The following is a 17,494-nucleotide window of genomic DNA, read 5'->3' on the forward strand; positions in this document are numbered from 1 at the left end:
GATGATGCGACATTCACCATCTTTTTTGGTTTTTGTGAATATGTTGGATACAAATTCTAGAGATTCATGTTCTGATCTCTCTATTACTCCTTTGGCATACATATAACCTCCCCAGCTCTGCATGTCCTTCCAGTTTTTCCTGTTGTGAGCGCACAAACTCTCGGCTAGGCACATGTTGAACTGGGGGCATGTCTTTTTGGATAAACTCAATTTCATATCCCTGAATACTTTGTAGTATACAATGGTCAGTAGTAATAGACCTCCATGCCTCCCAAAACAGGTGTAACCCCTGTTATTACAGAAACTACACCTTTTATGTTCTGGAAGGAACCAGACCTACCTACCTCCATGGTTACCGGTGGAACATTCACTTCTTTGGTTTCTGCCTCTTCTGCGGAGGAGGCGCCGGAGTGCGGGGTTGGCGCATCTTCCTTGAGGGTCGCTCTGGGCCTTGGCCTAAAAAAGACCTTTGTGGTTGTTGTGCGGCCCTCATGCTTGCACCAGCATCCTGGTGTCGTTGCCTGCTGGTGGGTGCATAGGGGTGCTGCCGTCTGGGAAAAGTGGTCTTGCTCATTGGTGATGACGCCCTCATGAGCCAGACAGCTTTAGCCTCCTCGTCGAGCTCTTTGACCTGTTTTGATAAATTCCCTCCAAATAGCAATATTTGTGGTTGTGTAGTAGCTGTCTTACACAACCCAGCAAATTTAGGGTTTAGTGCTGGTCTAATCGCGCTCTTCCTTAGGCAATTCATGTCATGTTGAGTTTTGCAGAGCAACGCCAGAGTGTCCTGTTGAGTGACCGTCATCTCCGTTTCATCCACGGAACGAGCAAACGCCGTTATGCCCGATGTCAGAAATTTCAATATCTTCTGCATTTTAACCTCTTGGGTTCTGATGCCGGCTCCAATGTACCCCCAGATAGTACTATTTACTGCAGGGACATTTAATGAGACACAGTTCTCAGGAGGCATGTATTTTGCTGTTGTATCGTTGACCACCTGTTCCTGAAGTGGATGAAAAGACAAGTAACAATGCAACAGAAAACACAAGGCCAAAATACACAACCTCAGATTAGTAACTTACCTGCAGGCCCCGTATTTAAATCTTGCCGCGGGAGAACTCTTCCCCCAGCCTGTCGCTGTGCAATGCGTGAGACGATATGTCGCGCATGCATGCGTGCTGGCGGGGTCTTCACGTAGTCACTCACGTGACTCCGAAGTAAAATAGTGGGCTTACAGGCTAATTGACCATGTAAATTTGCCCCTAGTGCACAGGTGGTGGATGAGAACATTGAGTAACATAGAACAAGTGTAAGTGAGTGATCGGTGGACTCGGTGGGCCAAAGGGCCTGTTTCCATAAAGCGCCAATGACAACAGACATTGGAAAAGGTAAATGGATAGGAACGGTTTAAAGGAAATATGGGCCAAACATGTGTTTAAGAAAGAACTGCAGATGCTGGTAAAATCGAAGGTAGACCCAAAATGCTGGAGAAACTCAGTGGGTGAGGCAGAATCTATGGAGAGGAGAAATTGGAGACATTTCGAGTTGAGACCCCAACGTGGGCAGGTGGGACTAGTGTCGGTGGCATTTTGGTCGGCAAGTTTGCACTGGGTGCTCTGGTCGTCTATGACGATGGTTCATTCTCTCTGAGAAAGTCATTGTCTAATTCCCTCGTCTCCACCCAGATACAGAGAGAAATTCTGAAGACGCGTGGCCTGAAACTGAGCAACAACACAGAGACCCCGCTGTGCTTCCACTTCTTGCTGCAAACTCCCTTCTGTGTCTTGGATGTGGACCCCAAAAACACCTTGAAATCTTCAAACAGTGACCGGGAGGAGAATGTAAAGTTTCTCATGCTATTCCCACTGCAGCACATGCATGTAAGTACCTGGCATTCAATGGATTCCGTGGTCATTGGGTACAAATTTTGCAGTCTGAAGAAGAGTCTTGACTAGAAACATCACCTGTTCCTATTCTCCAGAGATGCTGCCTAACCTGCAGAGTTACTCCAGCATCTTGTGTCTATCTTCTCTTTAGGCTGAACTCCACACCGTAACATAGAGACACAAGGAACTGCAGACGCTGGTTTAAAACATAAACACAAAGCACCGGGTTACTCAGCGGGTCAGGCAGCATCTCTGGAGGAGGAAACATGGTGGAGTATGGTCAAAGATACTGAAGTGGAAATGGTTGAGAATTCCATGATGTTATTATTACCAATGATCTGTGATGAATCAACCACATTGATGCCACAGTCAAGAAGGCACACCAACACCTCTACTTTGTGAGAAGACTGAGGAAATGTGTCAAATCTCCAACAACTCTCACAAACCTCCACAGATGCACCATAAAAAAGATTACTGTCAGGCTGCATCACACCTTAGAGTCATAGAGTGATACAGTGTGGAAACAGGCCCTTCGGCCCAACTTGCCCACACCGACCTACATGTCCCAGCTACACTAGTCCCACCTGCCAGCATTTGGTCCATATCCCTCCAAACCTGTCCTACCCATGTACCTGTCTAACTGCTTCTTAAATGTTGGGATAGTCCCAGCCTCAACTACCTCCCCTGGCAGCTTGTTCCATACACCCACCACCCTTTGTGTGAAAAAGTAACCCCTCGGATTCCTATTAAATCTTTTCCCCTTCACCTTAAACCCGTGTCCCCTTTCCCCCTTCACCTTAAATCCGTGGTCCTTGATTCGCCCACTCTGGGCAAGAGACTCTGTGCATCTTCTCGATCTATTCCTCTCATGATTGTATACACCTCTATAAGATCACCCCTCATCTTCCTGCGCTCCATGGAATAGAGTCCCAGCCTGCTCAGCCTCTCCCTACAACTCACACCCTCTAGTCCTGGCAACATCCTCGTAAATCTTCTCAGAACCCTTTCCAGCTTGACAACATCTTTCCTATAACACGGTGCCCAGAACTGAACAGAATATTCTAAATGTGGCCTCACCAACATCTTATACAACTGCAACATGACCTCCCAACTTCTATACTCAATACTCTGACTGATGAAGGTCAATGAGCCAAAAGCCTTTTTGACCACCCGATCTACCTGCGACTCCACCTTCAGGGAACCATGCACCTGTACTCCTAGATCCCTCTGCTCTACAACACCCCCCAGAGGCCTACCATTCACTGTGTTGGTCCTGCCCATGTTAGACTTCCCAAAATGCAACATGTCACATCTTTCTGCATTAAATTCCATCAACCATTCCTCAGCCCACCTGGCCAATCGATCAAGATCCTGCTGCAATCTTTCACAACCATCTTCACTATCTGCAAAACCTCCCACTTTTGTATCATCTGCAAACGTACTAGTTTGGGAAAAGGGCTGCCCAAATATTCAGCTCTGCTCAGGACTGTGTGAAATTGCTATGAGAGTTGGGGATGGGAGAAGAAATGTTATTTAAACATTGTCTAGTGGAGGAGTGCAAAAGGGGAGAGGTGAGGGAGGGAGGGAGTGACTGAGGGTAGGGAAAAGGAGAGGGAGAGAGAGGCAATGGGATCAGCAGCTTCAAGGGGAGTAAAGGAGATAGTGAGATTTTTACCCCCTCCCCAGGAAGGATTGATAGAGACCGAAAGAGACTGGCAGTTAGGCAGTTCTTAGTGAAATTGCAATTGAAAAAATGAGCCAACCTGCACAGTTGGGAGCTATGGGTGAGTGGTGGAATATTACATTGGGGGAACGGGTTGCATTTGGGGAATGGGTGAGTGGTGGAATATTGCGTTGGGGAAAGGGGTTGCGTTGAGGGAACGGGTCTCCCGTGGGTGCTATGGATGAGTGGTGGAATATTACATTGGGGGAACGGGTTGCGTTTGGGGAATGGGTGAGTGGTGGAATATTGTGTTGGGGAAAGGGGTTGCGTTGGGGGAACGGGTGAGTGGCGGATTATTGCGTTGGGGGAACGGGGTCCAACGGGTCCCACTTGGTCTAGTATAACAATAAAACTCTCTTGACATTTGACTCCTGGTTTTCAGGTCACTGTGGCATTCTGCATTTCCTGGGAGCTGCTGAGTTTTCAGGGAAATATATGCAAGAAGAAGGAACAAGAACTGGTGTTTAAGCAGGACCTGGTGATTGAATACAACAACAACAGCGCACAGGTAAGATGCCTCTCCACATCCAGCATGGAGTCCTAGGTTTAGGTTTATTTTTGTCATGTGTACCGAGACATGGTGAGAAGCTATCCTAACAGATCAGATACTGCACATTAATACAATCAACCCACACTCGAGTACAATAGGTAGAGCACAGAGTGCAGCAAATAGTTATAGAGTCATAGAGTGATACAGTGTAGAAACAGGCCCTTCGGCCCAACTTGCCAATACAGGCCAACGTGTCCCAGCTGCCTGCTTTTGGTCCCAATCCCTCCAAACCTGTCCTATCCATGAACCTGTCTAAATGTTGGGATAGTCCCAGCCTAAACTACCTCCTCTGGCAGCTTGTTCTATACACCCCCACTCTTTGTGTGAAAAAAGTTACCCCTCAGATTCCTATTAAATCTTTTCCACTTCACTTTGAAACTATGTCCTCTGGTCCTCGATTCCCCTACTCTGGGCAAGAGACTGTGGGCATCTACCCGATCTATTCCTCTCATGACTTTATAAACCTCAATAAGATCACCCCTCATCCTGCGTTCCAAGGAATAGGGTCCGAACCTCTGCCTATAGATCAGACCCTCTAGTCCTGTCAACATCCTCGTAAATCTTCTTGGTATCCTTTCAAGCTTGGCATACAACTTTCCTATAACACAGTGCCCAGAACTATAGTGGGCTTTTCCCACAGTAACACCCCTGGAAGCATTCCCTGGCAATTCCACAGCAGGTACTGTAGGAGGATTCCCTCAGTCACGTGAGGTGGGAATTAAATGTTGAAGTGGTTAAGAACGTGTTTTGAGTGTAGGTCTGAAGTTTAGTTTAGTTCTGTTTTTTATTGTCACGTGTGCAGGTGCAGTGAAAAGCTTTTTGTGGTGTGCCATCCAGTCAGAAAAAATGGACAATAGATAATAGACGCAGGAGTAGGACATTCGACCCTTCGAGCCAGCACCGCCATTCAATGTGATCATGGCTGATCATCCCCAATCAGTACCCCCCCGTTCCTGCCGTCTCCCCATATCCCTTGACTCCGCTATTTTTAAGATCCCTATCTAGCTCTCTCTTGAAAGCATCCAGAGAACCTGCCTCCACCTCCCTCCGAGGCAGAGAATTCCACAGACTCGCCACTCTCTGTGAGAAAAAGTGTTTCCGCGTCTCCGTTCTAAATGGCTTACTCCTTATTCTTAAACTGTGGCCCCTCGTTTTGGACTCCCCCAACATCGGGAACATGTTTCCCGCCTCTAGCGTGTCCAAACCCTTAACAATCTTATATGTTTCAATGTGATACCCTCTCATCCTTCTAAACTCCAGAGTGTACAAGCCCAGCTGCTCCATTCTCTCAGCATATGACAGTCCCGCCATCCCGGGAATTAACCTTGTAAACCTACGCTGCACTCCCTCAATAGCAAGAATGTCCTTCCTCAAATTAGGGGACAAAAACTGCACACAATACTCCAGGTGTGGTCTCACTAGGGCCTTGTACAACTGCAGAAGGACCTCTTTGCTCCTATATTCAATTCCTCTTGTTATAAAGGCCAACATGCCATTCGCCTTCTTCACTGCCTGCAAAAATGACTATGTTTGATTATGATCAAGCTGTCCACTGTATACACATACAGGATAAATGGAATAATGCTTAGTGCAAGCTATAATTCAGTGGTCCTTGATTTGGATTGGACAGGAGCAGGCAGAAACAATGGGCAGTGTATTTGGGAAACAGTCCTGCTTGTGGATTTGGGGAGGATAGAACAGCAGTGCAGGGTTGGGGAACTGTGAGGATGTAAGATAGGTCATAAGGAATAGGAGTAGAATTAGGCCATTCGGCCCATCACCACTCTGCCATTCAATCATGGCTGATCTAACTCCCCCTCCTAACCCCATTCTCCTGCCTTCTCCCCATAACCCATCTACTAATCAGGAATCTATCTATCTCTGCCTTAAAAATATCCACTGACTTGACCTCCACAGCCTTCTGTGGCAATGAGTTCCACAGATTCACCACTTCTGATTATAGAAATTTCTACTAATCTCCTTCCTAAAAGAATGTCTTTTAATTCTGAGGCTGTGACCTCTACTCCTAGACTCACCCAATGGTGGAAATATCCTCTTAACATCCACTCTATCCAAGCCTTTCACTATTCTGTATGTTTCAATGAGGTCCCCCCTCATTCTTCTAAACTCCAGCGAGTACAGGCCCAGTGCCGACAAACGCACATCATCATAGGTTAACCTACTCATTCCTGGGATCATTCTTGTAAACCTCCTCTGGACCCTCTCCAGAGCCAGCACATCCTTCCTCAGATACGGGGCCCAAAACTGCTCACAATATTCCAAATGCAGCCTGCCCAGCGCCTTATAGAGCCTCTGCATTACATCCCTGTTTTTGTATACGAGCCCTCTTGAAATAAATGCTAGCATTGAGTTTGCTTTCTTCACTACCAATTTGACTTGCAGATTAACTTTTTGGGTATCCTGCACCAGCACTCCCAAGTCCCTTTGCAACTCCGATTTCTGGATTCTCTCCCGTTTTAGAAAATAGTCTCCGCCTTTATTCCTACTACCAAAATGCTTGACTTCACACTTTGCCACTTCTCTGCCCACTCTCCCAACCCGTCCAAGTCCTTCTGCAGAATCCCTGCTTCCTCTACACTGCCTGCCCCTCCACCTATTTTCGTATCATCCACAAATTTGGCCACAAAGCCTTCAATCCCCTTGTCCAAATCATTAATATACAACGTGAAGAGTAGCGGCCCCAGCACCGAGCCTTGCAGTACTCCACTAGTCACCGGCAGCCGTGGGCTCTCATCTTCCTTAGCAGCCTCACATGCGGCACCTTATCAAAGGCTTTTTGAAAATCTAAGTAAACAACATCCACTGTCTCTCCTTTGTCTGTCCTGCTATTTCCTTCTTCAAAGAATTCGATCCAATTTGTCAAGCAAGACCTCCCCTTCACAAAGCCTTGCTGACTTTGGCCTATTTTATCGTAAACTTCCAAGTACCGCGTAACGTCATTCTTTATAATGGTCTCTAAAATATTACTAACCACAGAAGTCAGACTAACCGGCCTATAATTCCCATTATTCTGCTTTGTTCCCTTCTTGTGCAGCGGAGTAATATTGGCACTTGTCTATTCATCTGGGACCGCTACTGTCTCTAGTGATTCCTGAAATATCATTATCAATGCCCCCACAATCTCATCGGAGGCAATTGTTTTAGGTTAGTTTGGGAGATGGTGGCCTGATGTTCATCTGTGGGTCATAGTCAATAGGGAGGTATGAGGAGATAGACACAGAATGCTGGAGTAACTCAGCGGGACAGGCAGCATCTCTAGAGAGAAGGAATGGGTGACGTTTTAGGTTAGGCAGGGGAAAGGGAAACGAGAGATATAGACAGTGACATAGAGAGATAGAGAATAAATGAATGAAAGATGTTCAAAAAAGTAATGATGATGAAGGAAACCGGAATCAGGAGGTTTAAAACACTGCGTTCATCACCTGCTCATCGGCTCTGGCCTCCTTTCCATCGAGGGGATCTATCGCAGTCGCTGTCTCAAAAAGGCTGGCAGTATCATCAAGGACCCACACCATCCTGGCCACACACTCATCTCCCCGTTACCTTCAGATAGAAGGTACAGGAGCCTGAAGACTGCAACGACCAGGTTCAGGAATAGCTACTTCCCCACAGCCATCAGGCTATTAAACTTGGCTCGGACAAAACTAGCCCATTATCTGTTATTTGTACTTTGTCAGTTTATTTATTCATGTGTGTATATATTTATATAATGGCATATGGACACAGTGATCTGTTCTGTAGTCATGCCTACTATGTTCTGTTGTGCTGAAGCAAGAATGTCATTGTCCTATCAGGGACACATGACAATAAACTCTTGAATCTTGAAATCTTGGTTAGTGTAGTCTATTGTCATATGTACCGAGGTACAGTAAAATCTTTTGTTGCGTGGTAACCAGTCAGTGGAAAGACAATACATGATTACAATGGACCCATTTACAGTGTGTAGATACATGATAAGGGAATAACGTTTAGTGCAAGGTAAAGCCAGCAATCCGATCAAGGATAGTCCGAGGGTCACCAATGAGGTAGATAGTAAGTCAGGACAGTTCTCTAGTTGTGGTAGGATGGTTCAGTTGCCTGATAACAGCTGGGAAGAAACCGCCCCCTGCACTTAAATGTAGAAAGCGCTGGAATAACTCAACGGGGTCAGGCAGCATCTCTGAAGAACATGGATAGGTGACATTTCGGGTAGGGACCCTGCAGGAGGGTCCCAGCCTGAAACGTCACCTATTCATGATTGAGACACAAACTTAATTACATGGTTGAAAATAACAAGCTGTGTTGGTGACTGATGTGACCTGGCTTCCTCTTGCAGCTCATTCCCCTCCACGCCCATTTCTTTCTGCCATGCATTGAGGTCTCCAGTGAAGATGTCAATTTTGGTACCTGTTTGGTTGGACAGACCCGGAAGAAGGAAATCTTCTTGCTGAACAGGTCAAAGTCGAAGAGTTACTGGACGGCAACATTGGGTGAGGCAACAATGTCAGTTGTTAGTTTATTTGAAACATACCAACCGTGTCCATGCCGACCAGCGATTACCCTAGCATTATCCTACACACTAGGGACAATTTACAGAATACAATTAATCTACAAACCTGCACAAAACTCTCCGGAGTTGGCACGTCTTTGGAATGTGGGAGGAAACCGGAGCACCCGGAGAAAACCCAGGTGGTCACACTCCGTACAGGCTGCATCCAAGGTCAGGATCGATCCCGGGTCTCTGCCTCCGAAAGGCAGCAACTCTACCACTGTAACACTGTGCAACCCTCAAGTGTTGCCCAAGGTGGCAAAATTGTCCATTATATGCCTTACACTGCCTCAGATTTTATTTGTACGTTGTGCGTTACATATAATGTAGCAGCCAGTGATACCCTCAGCTCTGATAGCAGACATAACTTCAGTTTTGTTTATTGTCACATGTATCAAGATACAGTGCCAGCTTTGTAGTCATTCAATTTGAACTGAGAGTCAAAGCCAAATGTATGAGAGGGAAGTCACACTGACCCTCATAGCCCAATAAGGAACTGCAGATCCTGGTTTACAAAAAAAGACACAAAGTGCTGGAGTAACTCAATGGGTCAGGCAGTATCTCTGGAGAACATGGATCGGACGTTTCAGGTCAGGACCCTTCTTCAGACTCAAGGATAAGCAATGTTTCAAAACAAAGGTAGACACAAAATGCTGGAGTAACTCAGCGGGACAGGCAGCATCTCTGGAGAGAAGGAATGGGTAACGTTTTGGGTTGAGACCCTTCTTCAGATTGTTTCAAAACGTAGCCTATCCATGTTCTCTCGAGATCCTGCCTGACCCACTGAGTTTTTCTAGCACTAAGTGTGATTTTTCACCTCAGTAGCCCATACAGAACCTGCCCAGGTTACAACAGGTTCCCTCACACGAAAACCATTCGTAACTCGCAAGTTAAAACACAGTCCGCGTTAGAAATGTAATCTCAACCCGAAACGTCTCCGATCTCTGTTCTTCAGAGATGCTGCCTGACCTGCTGAGTTATGCCATAACTTTGTGTCTTCAAGTGTCTTTTAAATGCTGTCAACTACCTGCACTACCTGGTATTGAACCCGTCCTTGCACCCCACTTGACTCCATCAGGGACCCCAGTATTCCTTCCAGGTGAGGCTGAGGTTCTCATGCACCTCATCATACTCCATCCGGTACATCGGTGAGACCAAGTGCAGACTCGATGACCATTTTGCTGAACACTTGTGCTCTGTCCGCCAAGGACTACTGGATCTTTGGGTTGCTACCCACTTTAACTCCCCTTCCCATTCCCACACTGACCACTCTGCTCTGTCCTGGTCCTCCTCCATTGCCAGAGTAAGGCCACATCCAAATTGGAGGAGCAGCACCTCATATTTCACTTGGGTAGTCTGCACCCCTGCAGTATGAACATTGACCTCTAATTTCAGGTAGTCCCTGCTTTCTCCCTCCTTCCCCTCCCCTCCCCAGCTCTCCCACAGCCCACTGTCTCCGCCTCTTCCTTTCTTCTTCCCGCCCCCCCCCCCCCCCCCCCCCCCCCCCCAATCTGAAGAAGGGGTCTCAACCCGAAACGTCACCTATGTCCTTCGCTCCATAGATGCTGCCTCACCCGCTGAGTTTCTCCAGCATTTTTGTCTACCTTCATATTTTGCTTGGACAGCTTACACCCCAGCAGTATGAACGTTGAATTCTCTCAATTTTTGGTAACCTACAAACACCTCCCTAGCCCTCCTCTCACTCTTCCCATCCCCCTCCCCTTCCTTCGCTACAATTCAGTTACACAGTTTGCAATGATGTATCCCTCATGGGCTCATACCATCCCTAGCCAACAATCAGCCTATCAGGTAACCTCTTTGCCTGACGTCGTCTGTTGCTGGCCCTGATTTGTCCTGCTTGCTTTTCTTACTTCCAGTTCCCTCCCAACCATCCCCTCCCCTACAATCAATCCAAAAGATCCCTATTCATTTTCCTGAGATGCTCCCACTGAGTTACTCCTGCATTTTGTGTCTATCTAGCACTTCATTCCATATACCAATCACCCTTTGAGTTAAAAGGTTGTCCCTCAGGTTCCCATTAAATATTTTCCCTCTCTCTTTCATCCTATGTCCTTTGGTTTTTGATTCGAGTAAGACTCTGCGCTTGGACCCTATTTATTCCCTCATGATTTTATACACCTCTATAAGATCACTGCTCAGTCTCTTGTGGAAGACACAAAGTGTAACTCAGTGGGTCAGGCAGCATCTGTGGAAGACATTGGCAGGTGATGTTTCGGGTCAGGATCTTTGCTCGGATTGAGAACCTGCTGTGTGTTTCCAGCATCTGCAATTGCTTTCCGTTTTTGTTTAAACTCCTGCCCTCTCTCCACAGTTCCCAGTAAAAGACACAAGGATGAGAGCGTGTTTGCAATTTGCCCCACGTGCGGGGTCCTGGAGGCGCGTGTCATACAGTTAGCTTCCAGCCGGACTACCTTGCTGATCACCTTTACTGCCAGGTGACTGTGGGGTTTGCTGCTGGGTCCCTGTTCCTCTGCACTGGAGCTGCATTGCTGCTGCCAGTCTCACCGCATGACTTTGGTCTCTCAATATAAAACACTTGCAAACAATTTGCGTTTAAAATTAGAGGCTATAGATTTATGGTGTGTTTAAATTTTGTTTTAGTGCAGGAGGGCATAATACCAAAGCTAGAAGAATTAGGCCATTCAGCCCACCAAATCTACTCTGCCAATCAATCATGGTTTTTCTATATTTCCCACTCAACCATATTCTCCTGCCTTCTCCCCATAACCCGATACACTTTGTCCCTGTACCCAAAAAGGCAAAGATCACTGGTCTTAATGTCTACAGGCCTGTCGCACTGACCTCTGTAGTCATGAAGACCCTTGAAAGGCTTATGTTGGCCAAGCTGAAAATATCACGAACCCTCTGCAGTTTGCATGTCGGGCCAATAGATCTGTGGATGACGCAGTCAACCTGGGCCTGCACTTCATCCTCCAGCACCTAGCCTGCCAGGGGTCCTATGCAAGGATTTTGTTTGTTGATTTTAGCTCTGCATTCAACACCATTGTGCCAGAGCTACTACACTCCAAACTTTCCAAGTTGACTGTGCCTGAACCTCTCCGTCAGTGGATCACCAGCTTCCCGACAGAAAGCAGCATGTGAGGCTGGGAAAGTACATCTCGGACCCGCAAACCCTCAGCATAAGAGCACTGCAAGGCTGTGTACTCTCCCCTACTCTCTCTACACCAATGACTGCACCTCCACAGACACCTCTGTCAAGCTTCTCAAGTTTGCGGACACAACCCTGAGTGGACTGATCCAGGATGTGGAGGAATCTGCCGAGAGACAGGAAGTGACACAGCTGGCGTCCTGGTTCTATGGCAAGTTCTGCATCGGAAACATGACTGTGGACAAAAACATACGGGTTTTCCCAAACCAGAAACCCTGGATGTCCAGCCAGGTCCGCACACTCCTCAGAGCCCGCGATGCTGCCTTCAGGTCAGGTGACAGAGCTCTGTACAGGGCTGCTCGAGCCGATCTGAAAAGTGGTATTAAAAAAGCCAAGGCGGACCATAAGAGGAGCATAGAGTCCCACTTGTCCAGCAATAATACACGGGAGGTATGGCGGGGCATACAAGACATTACCAACTACAGAGGCTGTGCCACAAAGTCAGAAGACCTGAGTGCGCCGCTGGCAGAAAAGCTAAATTGCTTCTTCTCCCGCTTTGAAACATCACAACAGCAGCACTCACCTGCTACAGCCCTGTTCCCACCCTCACCTGGCTCCTGTACTACCCCACTCACTGTCAGGGAGCACGATGTCAGACGGGTGCTCCTGGCAGTGAACCCCAAGAAGGCTACCGGCCCAGATGGAGTCCCTGGTAAGGTGCTCAAAGCGTGCGCCCACCAGCTCACTGCCATCTTCACCAGAATTTTCAACCTCTCCCTGGCCCAGGCAGTTATTCCGTCCTGCCTAAAATCAGCCACAATCGTCCCTGTGCCGAAGAAGTCTCCCATCACCAGCCTTAATGACTACCGTCCTGTGGCCCTCACTCCGGTAATCACGAAGTGCTTCGAGAGATTGGTCCTCCAGCACATCAAGGACTATCTACCACCAGACTTCGACCCCCACCAATTCGCTTATCACCAAAACAGATCCACGGAAGACGCCATTACCGTAGCTCTCCACTCTGCGCTGAGCCATCTGGAGCAGGGGCAGAGCTACGTCCGGATGCCGGACTGTAAACGCCTTTCCCGGACTGTAAACGCCTTTCTCGGACTGTAAACGCCTTTCTCACCAGGGACTAACTGTACAGAACGTTTTTCCTTCTATTATTTATTATGTAAAAATAATATGTGTGTTATGATTGTGTTTATAATTTGTTTGGTTGTTTTGTTGTTCCGCGAGCATTGCCACTTTCATTTCACTGCACATCTCGTATGTGTATGTGACAAATAAACTTGACTTGACTTGACTTGACTTGCTCTTTGTGGATTATAGCTCAGCTTTCAATACAATCATTCCGGACATTCTCATTGGTAAACTGGTAACTCTCGGCCTCCCCACTCTCACATGTGCCTGGATAAAAGATTTCCTCACCAACTGGCCCCAGACTGTGAGACTCGGCCCCCACCTCCCCTCCACTCGCAGGTTGAGTACCGGCTCCCCACAGGGCTGTGTGCTAAGCCCCCTCCTATACTGTCTCTACACCTACGACTGTAGTCCAGCCCACAACAACAACCGCATCGTAAAATTTGCTGACGACACTACTGTAGTCGGACTTATTTCAAAGGGAGACGAGGCAGCCTACAGAGAGGAAGTCCTGAAGTTGCAACTTGGTGCTCAGAAAACAATCTGGCTCTGAACACCAGGAAAACAAAAGAGCTCATTGTCGACTTCAGGAGGCACAGCACCGACTTAGTCCCCCTACACATCAACGGCGAGTGTGTGGAGAGGGTCAACACCTTCCGGTTTCTCGGCGTCCATATCGCTGCTGATATCTCCTGGACAGACAACACGACAGCGGTCATCAAGAAGGCTCAGCAGCGGCTGCACTTCCTGAGGGTTCTCAGGAAGCACAACCTGGACTCTAACCTGCTGCTGACCTTCTACCGCTCGTCCATCGAGAGCCTGCTGACATACTGCATTACAGCATGGTATGGCAGCTGCACCATGGCAGACAGGGAGAGGCTTCAGAGGGTAACTAGGACAGCACAGAAGATCATTGGTTGCCCTCTCCCCTCCCTGATGGATATCTACACCTCCCGCTGCCTTAGCAGGGCAAAGAAGATCATCAAAGACAGCTCCCGTCCTGCGTTTGGACTGTTCGACCTGCTGCCCTCTGGAAGGCGCTATAGGTGCATCAAATCCAGGACAAATAGACTCAGAAATAGTTGCTTTCCGAAAATTATAACTACTCTTAATTCAAATTCACACATGCACTGACTTCACAGCCCAACAACCGGACTTCCATCTGTATATATGTATATATGTATATAGCGCCGCAGAATTGTGCACCTACCCCCCCCGTTCTGTTTTTTGTTTTTCTGTTTCTTGTTTTTTGTACTAAATTATATGTATGCACTGAGTACGAGCAGCTTTCAATTTCACTGTACATGTATAGTGACAATAAATGGCATATCATATCATATCATATCAACAACCTGGAGCTCAATGCTCTTAACACATTGGAATTGTAGACTTTAGGAGAGCTCCCCTTCCACTCACCCCACACACCATCAACAACACCACAGTCACATCTATGGAGTCTTTTAAGTTCCTGGGAACCATCATCCCCAAGGACCTTAAGTGGGGGGCTACCATCGACTCCACAGTCAAAAAGGCACAACAGAGGATGTACTTCCTGCGGCAGCTCAGGAAGCACTGTCAAAGTTTGTTTCTTAAAAAGCAGATAGCAACAAAAACTGTTAAAGGTAAACCATGGCAATCTTTAATTATGGCAGCTCTGGAGAACATGGCTAATGACATTTCTGGTCAGCACTTCTTCAGACTGATGGCAAAAAATAGACATCTATGTATTGCAATTGGAGGGGATGGGGCACAAGCCAGGCAGGAAAACTGGGAAGAGAAGGGATTGAATAGGACAAAGGGAGGTTTAGGTCCATTATTGTACTGATAGTGAAAAGCATTGTGTTTTGCATGCTATCCAGACAGATCAGATACCATATATCAATACAACGAAGTCAAATACAATAGGTGGAGCAAAGGGGAAGATACAGAGTGCAGAATATAGTTCTCAGCATTGTCTCTGGAACTGATGCACTACAATGCCCACAGTAGGGTGGAAGTAAATGTGAACAGCACCAGACTCAGGACAGCATGTTATGGAAGGACTGTTCAAATGCCTGAGGGGGGAAGAAACTGTTCCCCAGCCTGGCGGTGCATGCGTTCAAGCTACTGAGCAGAACAGGGTGGGGTTCCTGGTCTAGGAACCAGTAGATTTTGCTGCTTCTAACTGCTGTTTCCCAAAAGAAGCCAAAATAACTTATTTTTCCCCTCCTCTGTGGCAGAGACAGTAGAGTGTACAAGGCCAGCGTCACCATCCACGGAATGCTGGGAGAGAGACCCATAAAGCTGTTGGTGCAGGGAAGAGGATCGGTTGACGAAAAGTTCGAAGCCACGTACACTCCATAAGGTCAGCATGCATCAAGATGCTCAGTGAATGCCCTTCTCATCAACCACCTGACGCTGCTTCAAACAATTTGTAAATGTATTATTGATCAACATTTCATTTGTTCACATTAACAGCATCTTAACATATCGAAGATGCAACAAAAAACAAACTGCTGCAGGTCAAGCAGCGTCTGTGGGAAATGGAGAACCTGGAAGAGTCCCCACGCAAAACATTTCCCTCTACAGATGGTGTCTGACTTCTTCCAGCAGTTTGTTGTTTTGCTTCATGTGGAACATGTTTTATTTAATCTGCCTTACCAGCAAGATACCTTCATCGGGAAACTCTGAGCCCATGTTAATATAAGAGCTTTCAAGATCGTCAAATGTGACTTGAAAACCAAGTTTTGAAATGTGCTAAAAAATGCACAGCCATTATTTCAACCGAAATCTATATTTGTAATGTTTTTGCTGTGCTCATTGTATAACATTACATCATATTGTAAAATAAGAACTTTTAACATTTAACAAGTGTTCTTGTCTCGTCGGTAATGTGTCTTGGTGTCGACTTAAATATCTCTTTGAACTCGTCGAGTTAACATGCAGTTTATCAAGTCTTTTGAAGTTGACAAATAGACAATAGGTGCAGGCGATTCGATAGCACCGCCATTCAATAGGATCATGGCTGATCATCCACAATCAGTACCCGTTCCTGCCTTCTCCTCATATCTCCCCCGACACCATTATCTTTAAGAGCCCTAATTAACTCTCTTGAAAGTATCCAGAGAACCGGCCTCCACCGCCCTCTGAGGTTGAGAATTCCATACTCATAACTCATGTGAAAGTTTTTCCTCACCTCCATTCTCAATGGCTTACCCCTTATTCTTAAACCGTGGTTCTGGACTCCCCCAACATCGGGAACTTGTTTCCTGCCTCTAGCGTGTCCAAACCCTTAATAATCTTATGTTTCTATAAGATCTCCTCTCATCCTTCTAAATTCTAGAGTGCACAAGCCCAGCCGCTCCTTTCTCTCAGCAAAATGAGTCACGCCAGGAATTAATGCGAGGGGAAAAATCAGACTTCAGTTGTTAAATATGAAGTGAAGTTGAGTCTATTCACATGTGGACAAGTATGGTGAGGTACAATGAAAATCTGGCTTACAGCAGCATCGGACATAGACTAGACAACATGCACAAATAATTACACGTAAATCACACACACAATTTTGAAGACGGCAAGACATAAATAGAAATAAACAAGTCCATGTAGGTCAATTGGCTTCTATAAATTGCTCCTAGAGTGTGGGATGTTAAACTGCAGGTCAGACTGCATTTGTGGGAAAAGAAAAAGCTAACAGTGGACAGATAGCATGATGGCACAGCGGTAGAGTTGCTGCCTTGCAGCACCAAAGACCTGGGGTCCTGACTATAGGTGCTGTCTGTACAGAGTTTGTAAATTGTCCCCATTGTGTGTAGGATAGTGTGTCAGCTGATCAGTTCAGACTCGGCCGGCCTGTTTCTACGCTTTCAGTTGAAGATTATTTGTTAAGTCTGTAAAGACGCAGATCATAATTCAGTAAAACAAGAAAAACAGTTTCTTCAAACATTTTTATTGTGACTGTAGTTACAACTCTGTATGATTCATATTTACAGATGAATAAGCCAGTTGTTAATTTACAAATTATCCAATGGCAGAACTGCTCTTAGTAAGTGCTTTTGGAAGATTCTTTGAAGCAATTCGAGAACAGCTGTAGCCATTAGCACCTGCACCACAGCTGTACCAAGAGAAACAGGAAGGTCCCGTCATTATTACCTCTTCCACAGGCAACAATGGGCAATTATGAGGTCCGCCCTTCCTTCCTTGGCCAACTGTTGCCAGCTGATTTGTTATGGCCGCCCAACCCCCCAGCCTCTCCTTTCAGTTTTCAGAGTTCCAACCCCAAACGCCACCCAATCCTTTTCGCCAGAGACGCTGCCTGACCCACTAAATTACTCCAGCACTTTGTATCTATCTTCACTATCTCCCCATCTGCCAATCACCTTCCTACCCTTATCCACGTATCAACTGCCAGGACTTGCCTCTTAGTCTTCTCCCCTCTAGACTGAAGGGTCCTGATCAGAAACATCTCCAAAGATGCTGCCAGACCTAGTCTACCCAAGCAAGTCCCACTTATGACTCCCATACTTGAATGACC

At 46.7% G+C, this 17,494-nt stretch overlaps 1 protein-coding gene across 1 annotated transcript in view; it reads left to right on the top strand.

Moving 5' to 3' along the window:
* The window catches only part of dlec1 (DLEC1 cilia and flagella associated protein), a 149,512-nt gene extending 132,448 nt beyond the window's left edge, over nt 1-17,064 (top strand). The window contains exons 35-39 of the mRNA XM_055650137.1: nt 1,686-1,880; nt 3,992-4,117; nt 8,496-8,649; nt 11,041-11,164; nt 15,201-17,064. Of these exons, the coding sequence (XP_055506112.1) occupies nt 1,686-1,880; nt 3,992-4,117; nt 8,496-8,649; nt 11,041-11,164; nt 15,201-15,324 (723 nt within the window). The 3' untranslated portion in view covers nt 15,325-17,064. The remainder of the gene's footprint in view (nt 1-1,685; nt 1,881-3,991; nt 4,118-8,495; nt 8,650-11,040; nt 11,165-15,200) is intronic.
* Nucleotides 17,065-17,494: the final 430 nt, after the last annotated feature.

The sequence above is a fragment of the Leucoraja erinacea genome, chromosome 2 (genome assembly GCF_028641065.1).
Source record: "Leucoraja erinacea ecotype New England chromosome 2, Leri_hhj_1, whole genome shotgun sequence".
NCBI lineage: Eukaryota > Metazoa > Chordata > Chondrichthyes > Rajiformes > Rajidae > Leucoraja > Leucoraja erinaceus.